The sequence below is a fragment of the Tupaia chinensis genome, unplaced genomic scaffold, assembly GCF_000334495.1.
Source record: "Tupaia chinensis unplaced genomic scaffold, TupChi_1.0 Scaffold147003_1, whole genome shotgun sequence".
Lineage (NCBI taxonomy): Eukaryota > Metazoa > Chordata > Mammalia > Scandentia > Tupaiidae > Tupaia > Tupaia belangeri.
In genome coordinates, this window is record NW_006206856.1 from 1,823,693 (window position 1) to 1,833,094 (window position 9,402).

A 9,402-nucleotide genomic window follows, 5' to 3' on the forward strand; every position below is an offset into this window, starting at 1 on the left:
ATTGGGTGAGCGGTCAGGAAGGAATGGGAGTTACACAGATTGGGTGAGCGGTCAAAGCACAAGGAGAAGCAAGTTTTACAGGGGAGCCTGAGATGTGGGGAATGAAAAGGGCTATCTCTGCCACACCACAGAGAATATTAGACACCAGAGCAAAATGTTGAGTGGGAAATGACACTTTAGGGATCCGGGATTCAGAGATGGCATCAGGGATGAAGATGGAAATTTGGGTGGCATCGGGATGCAGCAGCTATTCGAGACCATATGACTGGAAAATGTCTTCTGGGAGTGAAGTTAAACAGGGCCTGAGAGAGGCTCCAGGACAGACCTCTGGTAGGCTGAGATTAGAGGTTGGTCAGTGGAAAAACCGTCAGGAAGGATAAGAGTCGTCAGTAAAGAAAGAGGAAAACTAACAGCAGAGGGTGGTATTCCCAAAGCCAAAAGGAGAGTGGTCTGATTAGGAGGAAGTGGGCAACTGTAGTCTGGGGCACAGAGGATGACAAATTACAGAACCAAAGGCAAAGAAGTGGTCATCGTGGCAGCAGGGTGAGGGGCTTCAGGTTCTTGACTTCCTCATGAACTCCTCATGGAAGGAGCCAGATAATAGGGATATTAGGTTGATGTCCCTACAGTCCTTGTCACACTTACAGGGTTGTGAGCCGTAGTTTCCTGACCTCTGCCCTAGGGGGCAGAAGGCAACCAATCAGGAGAGAGCAGGGTGACAGAAGGGAACGTTGCCGTGGTCAGTTCGGAGTGATGACAAACCAGGACAAGGCTACCACGAGTGTGGTCTGTGGACGAGAGCCACGCGTGAGTTGCTTGTTTCTACTGAGATAAATTCAGACATTGAGGACGAGCATGTAGGTCTTTGTTTTTGTTTTGTTTTTGTTTTGTTTTGTTTTCTTCTCTTTTTTCTTTTCCATGATAGATAGTAGGGACATTAGGTTGATGTCCCTACAGTCCTTGTCACACTTACAGGGTTGTGGGCCGTAGTTTCCTGACCTCTGCCCTAGGGGGCAGAAGGCAACCAATCAGGAGAGAGCAGGGTGACAGAAGGGAACGTTGCCGTGGTCAGTTCGGAGTGATGACAAACCAGGACAAGGCTACCACGAGTGTGGTCTGTGGACGAGAGCCACGCGTGAGTTGCTTGTTTCTACTGAGATAAATTCAGACATTGAGGACGAGCATGTAGGTCTTTGTTTTTGTTTTGTTTTTGTTTTGTTTTGTTTTCTTCTCTTTTTTCTAAAGGGTGCATATGTGCTCGCCAGAGAGACAGAGAAAGAGAGGAAAAGTGAGAAGTCACTTCCCAAGGGGGATGGCCACACAACAACCCCTTGTCCTCCATTCTCTTTTCAGGATTTGGGGTACACACCCACATGTCCCCAGAATGTTTTTTCCGAGCTACCTTGGTCCAGTAATGTCATGTGTGTTCTGTTCAATTAAAAATACTGTTTATGTTCTGCATGACTTCTTCATATATATATTTTTCCTAATTCATTTTTAAAAATGTTTTTTATTGCCATAGGATGTGTGTACTCACTGGAGAGAGGGGAAGAGAAAGCACCCCCCAACGGCATGTGATCACGCCACAGTCCCCTTTCCCATTGAGATTTGGGGCATGCACATACAGGTTTCGAGTGGTCGGGCAGGGACTGGAACTTGTCGGCCATGTGGGATTCAGCTCCCTTGGCCCCTGCACTACAGGGCGGACCCTGTAATTCGATGTTACAAAGGAATTGGTTTATGGTGAATTAACCTTTTTGTCAGAAGGTGGATGTCCTCCCCTGGCAGGGACAGAGAGAGGGAGGAAGCAACCCCCGAGGGGCATGAACACACCCAGTCACCTCTCCTCCATGTCTCCATCTTCCTGGCAGGATTTTAGGGCACACACATGTGCTTGGTGTGTCTTTCAAGCTGCCAGGGCTGAGATTCGAACGATAGTCAGCCTCGTGGGATCTGCCTCCCTTAATCACCAGACCACAGGGCCAGTCCGAATTAGGCATTTTTAAAAAGTGATCTTTCCCACACACAGCTTGGGAAGCACTGGCTGAGGAGCAGTCACTGAAGACACTGACCACCCTAGCACAGAGATGAGAGGCCAGGGCTCGAAGAGCACTGCCCAGTGATTTATATATTTTGAGAGATCTGGGCTATAGGGCGCGTGCGCTCGCCAGAACAGAGAAAGAGAGACAGAAAGCAAGAAATCACCCCCCAGGGATGGCCACGCCGCAATGCCTCCTCCTCCATTCTTCTCTTGGGATTTTGGGCACGCACGCACATGCACCCGGCGTGAGTTGTAACCCACTGGGTCCAGGACTCAAACCACGGTTGACTATGTAGAAGCCCAGCAACGTAACATTATGCCATCCGCTGGTCCCACCGGCCAGTTATTAAGAAGAATGCCATGCATAGGGAGGAGGTAACAGCAGTGGGAGGCCCATACGTGTCCAGCACCCTGCGAGTGTGGGGGAGCACAGGTGCTAAGGAGGGAGGTGGGGCAGTGCTGAGGTTCCCTGAGGCCAGGATCCCTGCCATTCCCCAACGCAGCTTCACCTGCCCGTCAGCATCCCAGCGAGCACGAGGCTCGAAGACCTCGTGCTGGGCCCTCCCCAAGGCCACCCCTGAGCTTTGTCTGTGCCTCACAGCTCCCAGGAGAGCCAGCCAGGTGCCTATGGGGGTGTCTGCCAGATAGAAACCCAGTGTGCGAGCCCCAGCCGGCCGGGGGCAGATTGGCAGAGGAAATCTCAGAGGTCATTCCCTTAGGAGTAGGTGGCCAGAGTCTTCAGTAATGCGAAGCCAGTTGCTCCCTGACTGGGTCAGGAGGCAGGAACCGAGCCTGGCTGTCCGTAAGGGACAGCCTCGGGCCGCGATCTCTGATCAGTCGGCAGCATAATGTCCAATCCGGGGCCCAGACGCTCTGGGGGAGGTGGGGTGGGGTACCTGAGCTGAAGTCCTCCCCCGAGGAAAGGGGGAGCACCGCCTGAGACCCCAGGTCCCGTGGCCGTGGGAACCACCGAGACTCACAAACCTAGTCAGCCATTTACTGGGGCAGCGGGCCTTTCAGATACACAAGATCTCAATGTGGAACTCTGGCTGCTTGGAAGCGGCCTCGCCGTGCACCTGTGAAAAGTCATCGTTGTGGCAGGCGAGGCTGTTCTGCGGGGCCTGGAACACACACAGGGCGTTGCACATTTGACAGAAGCATTGGCGGCACTGCCACATGCGAGCCCAGGACTGGAGCCGGACGGCCGCCTGCTCCTGGACGGTGTAGATTCTCAGTAGGGTCAGCTGCTGCGCCCGAATCCGCCTGTGCAAGATGGTCCTCCACCAGCACTGAATCATCCAGGCCCTGAGGGCGGCGACCAGCAGCATCCGCTGCACCAGGACACCGCGCCACCAGGCCTGGAGCTGCCTCGCAGCCTCCGTCCTCTTCAGGTCGTCTTCATTTGAAGCAGTCTCCTAACCAACCAGTGCGGAAGACTCCCAGTGAACTTATTTTCCGCAAATGCACATGGTTCTCATAGCAACCTGCCCTCCCCCCGCGGTTCAGAAGACCCAGGAGGCCTGTCTGGGGTGTGCGTCTACGCTTGCCATGGCTAAGGACACGTCTGCTCAGTCTCTAAGCTGCAGTGTCCATGTCTGTGTCACGGGGACACGCTTGCTCTGTGAACTTCTCAGGCTCAGGATCAGGGGAGAATGTTCCGACTCAGAAGACCAGAGAATCCTGAGGCCGACTTCCTACATTTTGGGGCTTGCGTCCAGACCCACATTACAGCCCGTGATGTCCCCAATGCCTGACATGATGCCACAGTCCTTTGGGGTCACCTCCTCCCCTCCCCTCTCCTGACTTGTGCTGCTGCTTTTTTTTTTTTTTTTTAACTTTATTTATGTATTTCTAATTTGACCAGAGAGGGACAGAGTGAGAGAGAGAAAGTGAGCCACCTGGTACAGGACTCAAACCACGGTCAGCCACGTGGGAGTCCAGTGCCCTTAACCACCACGCCATCTGCTGGCCCCACTTCTACTGCTGCTTCTCAGTCGCCCAGGTCCTCCGGGCCCAGGCTGAGCCTCGTCTGTTTCTGTGTCCCCTATGCTGTGTCCCGGCTTCGTGTGGCCTGTGCATACGCTGTTCTTCCCTCTCTGTCTCCACACTTAACCCAGTTCGTCCAGGAGAGGGTAGGGAGGTGGGGACAAGACAGCAATGCTGAGCCAACCCCCTGGGACTGGGGATAGACCCTGGCAGTGTTATGGGGTCAGGTTTACGGCTCTCTCACACTCCTGGGCCCCGCCTACCTTGTGCCGCTTCCTCTTCCTCTTCGTCCTCTCTTCTCTCACTTCTATTTCATACTCTGCACCACACGCCTGCGATCAGAGTGTGAGAACGTGGGTGAGGATGAGACCCCCACAGCCCCGGCTCCCCATTCTTCTCCTGGGGCCCGTGAAGGAGCCTGTGCCTCCCTCTGCCACGGGACAACCCGCCACTCGGGGGAGTGCATCTGACCGAGTCTTACACAACAGTTATTGCCCATGGCTTGGGGTTCAGGTGTTCGAACTCCTTCCGTCGCTGCTCCCCTGGCCCTGGCAGGAGTGGGAAGCATTGTAGAGGAGGAGACAGCCATGATGTCACAAGGGCAACTGTGACAAGGACCAGGTTCGAAGAGATTGGATAGAGGAATGCCCATGCATTTCCCTTTGTGCAGGAATGGACTGGAGCCCCTGGGGAGCCACAGCCCCATGGACGACTTCTGGTCTGGCTGTCCCATAAGCCCATATTGTCATCGGCCACTGAGGACAGCAGCTCACACCATCCCAGGAATTCACAGGGGCCTACGCATTGCACTGCCTCAGACTGGCTCTCCGGGATGGCATCCCTTCATCACTAGTTTGGGAAGTCTTCTCTCCCACCCCCAGAGAGAGACAGAGAGGAGAAAGCTGCCCCCTGTGGGACAAGGTCACGCCACAATTCGTTCTTGTCAATCTCTCCCTCCTTTTGGGATTTTGGGCACACACGCACATGCACGCAGCATATTTCTCAAGCCACAGCGGCCAGGACTCAAGCCATGAGGGACCCAGCTCCCTTAACCACCAGGCCACAGAGCTGGCCCCGAAGTCCTTCTTATAATGAGAGCGCCCGTGGAGGTGAGCAGAAAGAGCTCAGGGAAGACATGGTGGAGATACCTCGGCCAATCCCTATGCCCCATCCTCGTCTCCTGGAGTTACCTGCTTTGTAAAAGCTTGCACGGAGGGGTCAGCAGGCAGTGTGGCTGGATTCCCTCATGGCCTACTGTGGTTCAAGTCCTGGACCTGGTGGCTTGCTTTCTCACTTTCTCTCTCTCTTTGGTGAAGTATACTCACTCCGTAGAAATTTAGAAATAATAATAATAGTAATATTAAATAAATAATTTTTTAAAAAAATAATTATTTATTGGGGACCAGCAGATGGCATAATGGTTACATTGCTGAACTCCCACATGGCTGACTGTCGTTTGAGTCCTGGACCTAGAGACTTGCTTTCTCACTTTACCACTTTCTCTCTCTCTTTGGTGAAGTATACTCACTCCGTAGAAATTTAGAAATAATAATAATAGTAATATTAAATAAATAATTTTTTAAAAAAATAATTATTTATTGGGGACCAGCAGATGGCATAATGGTTACATTGCTGAACTCCCACATGGCTGACTGTAGTTTGAGTCCTGGACAGGCAGCTTGAAACTCATGCTGGGTGGATGTATGTGGGTGAAGATATAAATTTGTAGACTTGCATGTATTGTGCCAATCAGGTGGCCTGGTGGTTAAGGTGGCTGGATCCTACATGGCCAACTGCACGGCTTAAGTCTTAGACCCGGCAGCTTGAAAAATTCACCAGGCACGTGTGCGTATGTACCCCAAAACCTGAGAGGGGCTTGGAAGAGAAGGGATTGCAGCATGGTCACCCCCCCCCGGGGGCTGCTTTCTCTCTCTTTCTCCAGAGAGTGCACTATAACATTTTTTTTTTTTTAATGAAGAAGAAGAAGTATTCTGTCCACAAATTAGATTGATCATTTCGCTGGATATTGAATTCTAGATCAAAAATAACTTTCCTCCAGACTTTTGAGGACTCATTTCATTTTCTACTAGAAGTCTCATTACTATTCTATTCTTTGTGGGATATGACTTTTTTTTTTTTAAAGCCCTAATCTTTCATTTTTGTGTTTGTGTCAGTCATTCATTTGAGAAGCTTTGTAGAAATCCAGACACAGCTGTTACATGATTCCATTTATATGAAATACCCAGAATAGGTAAGCTCGTGGAGGGAGAAGCAGTCGCGGAGTAACCAGGGACTGGAGGAGAGAAATGGAGAGAATTTAAAGGAGACGGGACTGATGACTCTGTTTAGAACTTGATCTGGTGGTGGTTGCTTAACACTGTGCAGGTACTAACTGCCGCTGACATGTTCGTCTTAGCAGAACGGTTACACTTGTGTGGTTGATCCAAAATGGGGACCCTGAGCTGGCCGCATGTGTGGTGGTCAAGTGCTATGCAGAGGAAGTTGGATCCCCAGTGGCTGACTGGGGGTTGGAAATCCTGACCCCAATGGTAACTGGCTGATCACACCTGCAAGTACCCAGGATCCTAACAGGATGGAGAGTTAAAGGAAAAAGTATTGCAATGGGCCTGGTCTCTCTCAGGCATCTACTCTCTGGCATTAAAAAAATAAATAAATGAGATCCAGTACATGGAGTAATAGGTACGTTGCTGGACTCCCACATAGTCAGCTGCAGTTTGAGTGCCAGACCTTAAAACTTACACCAGACACATCTACGTGCGTGCCCAAATCCCAAGAGGAGAATGGAGGAGAAGGGATTGTGGTGTGGCCATCCCCTGGGGGGTGATTTCTCACATCCTGTCTTTGTCTCTCCAGCAAATGCACATGCCCTAGAGCAAACATCTCTTTAAGAAAATAAAATAAAATAAAATAAATGGATGGCATTATGTTAAGGAATTCCATTTCAGTTCTACCCACCACTGACGCATACTTTTTGTTATGACAATCAGGTGTGGCCGCAAGAGGAGATATGGGAGAGACTAAGAAAGCAAAGGTTATTAAACACTCAGGTCCGGGAACCAGCAGTTAGCGTAATGGCTATGTCGCTGGACTCCCACGTAGTCGACCGCGGTTCGTGTCCCGGACCCGGTGGCTTAAAACTCACACCGGGCGCGTGTGCGTGCATGCCCAAGATCCCGAGAGGAGAATGGAGGAGAAGGGATTGCGGCGTGACCATCCCCCCTGGGGGGTGATTTCTCGCCTTCTGTCTCTATGTCTGTCTCTGTCTGTCTGGCGAGCGCACGCGCCCTACAGTGAAAATCTCTCCAAAAAAAAAAAAAAAAAACACCCAGGTCCTGGAAAGGGGTCACCACGTGCCACACAGGGTTACAGAGAGGCTCCAGGTTTTGCTCGGTGGCAGAAGACAGGTGCTAGGCAGAGCCCAGGCTGGCTCTCTAATGGGGTTTCTGTGGGGAAGGTAAGTCAGGGCAGGGTGGACGCTTACGGCTGGCTGGTTGGAATGATCTTGCTGGGCTCTAAGCTATAGCATAGTTCTCTAGTGGCCTGGTGCTTGGCCTGGGGACTCTTGGGCATAACATTGCCTCCTGGGGCTTAAGGACTTGACAGAGGTCTAGCAATAAACTGGCTGGTTGGCAGCTCTGTGTCAATACCTGCGTCACCCCATCTGCATGGTTTAGGTCTGTGTTGGGGACAGAGAGGAGCACTTGGCTCAGGCTGTTCTAGGTCCTGGGGACACGCTGAGGCCAGAGGTCGGCTCTCCTAGGCTCCGCCTCTAGTGCGAGCAGGGGGCGGGCAGAAAACAAACCACGTCAGGTAGGATCACCTCAGTGTGGTACAGACTTTGTAAACAGGAAAGTGCGGTCAGGGGCCCCAGCGGAACTGTACATGGAGAGGGAAAGTACTTACATCGGTGGCTTCGAGACCCCGAGGAGGGGTCGACCATCTGCCAATGCAAACCTGAACCAAGTGGGGGCTCCGTCTGAGGGAAGACCATGCTAGAGAGAGCAGACGGCACATGCGGAAGCTCTGAGCAGGGAAGACCTTCAGAGAATTTGAAAATAGCAGGGGCCGGGACCAGCAGAGGGCATAATGGTTACGTCACTGAACTCCCATGTGCTCCACCGTAGTTCGAGTCCCGAATCTGGCGGATTAAAACTCACCCCAGGTGCATGTGCCTGTGCACCCAAGGTCCTGAGAGGAGACTGGAAGAGAATGGATTGTGGTGTGGCCATTCCCTCCCGGGGGTGATTTCTTGCTTTCTGTATCTATTTCTGTCTGGCAAGCGCATGAACTCTATAGTAAAAACCTCTCGGAAAAAAAAAAAAGAAGAAGAAGAAGAAAATAGAGTCCAGAGAGGACGGTGAGAGGGTGGAGTGCAGAGCCAGGCCATGCAGGTGAAAGCAGACCACAGGAGGGCTTTGAAATCTGACCTACAATTGACTTTAAGACACTGAAGGGGTCAGGAGAAAGGCTGGCGTAGGCTGACATAGACCACTCTCCAAGAGTCCCCCTGTGGTTAGCCAGTGTGGCCACCCTACAACCCCAACCCTCCAGTCTGTGAGAGAGATTGTTCAGAAACCACAGGGCCTGCCCATCCAGCGCCAGGTCCTCGATACTCCTCTGCCCGCGGCTGTTCTAACAGAGAGGCGGACACACAGCTGGAGCAGACCTGGTCAGTTCTTTATTGGGAAGGGGATGCAGTCGGTGATGCGGCAAATCTGTGACCCCAGGAAGATGTCCAGCTGGAGGCCGAGCTGGTGAGCTGTGAGCTCGTAGTTGCCCTTGAGAACGCCCCGGGTGTGGCAATTACGCCAGCGCCAGTAGACCTGGATGATGCGGACCGAGTTGAGAAAATGCCAGTAACGTTTCTGCAGACGCCACATACGGAACCAGGACTGCAGCTTCACAGCTGCCCGTTGCTCACGTGTGTGGCAGTCCAGCGCCGCCTGCCACTTCTTCTCCACTAGCCTCGCCAGAACCTGCCTCCACCAGCACTGGATGACCCACGCTCTGAGGGCCGCGTGCAGCAGGGCCCACATCCCCAGGGACTTCAGCCGTCATGTGCAGGTCTCTGTCCACTGCCTGTCCACTTCGCCCCCCCTCTGCAGCTCAGGAGCACTGCGGAGGTCTCTGCCCCCTCTGAGGGGACGTGGGCACCCGCTGGACCTCAGTCTCCATGGCCTCCCGCCTACCTCCCTCACCCGGATCTTCCTGGACCGGACCGGCCAGTCAGAGCAAGGGCGCCTGATCAGTGGGTCAAAGGTTACCATGCTTCACCCTGGCCTGACCTCCTGAGGTCTGTGACCTTCCCTTCAGACCCCTCCCGCCTGTAGAGGAGTGGCAGCCTTCGCTCTGTC

At 52.7% G+C, this 9,402-nt stretch overlaps 2 protein-coding genes across 2 annotated transcripts; both read right to left on the reverse strand.

Moving 5' to 3' along the window:
- Window positions 1-3,030: 3,030 nt before the first annotated feature.
- On the reverse strand, window positions 3,031-4,606 carry IQCF3 (IQ motif containing F3). Its single transcript, XM_006169394.2, has 3 exons — window positions 4,509-4,606; window positions 4,291-4,359; window positions 3,031-3,456 (listed from the first exon to the last, which is right to left on the reverse strand). Exons 1-3 carry the CDS (start codon window positions 4,593-4,595, stop codon window positions 3,058-3,060), a joined length of 555 nt encoding a protein of 184 aa, XP_006169456.2. The 5' UTR covers window positions 4,596-4,606; the 3' UTR covers window positions 3,031-3,057.
- Window positions 4,607-8,704: 4,098 nt separating this feature from the next.
- On the reverse strand, window positions 8,705-9,084 carry LOC102491054 (IQ domain-containing protein F5-like). Its single transcript, XM_006169395.1, has one exon. It carries the CDS (start codon window positions 9,082-9,084, stop codon window positions 8,719-8,721), a length of 366 nt encoding a protein of 121 aa, XP_006169457.1. The 3' UTR covers window positions 8,705-8,718.
- Between the last annotated feature and the right edge of the window lie 318 nt (window positions 9,085-9,402).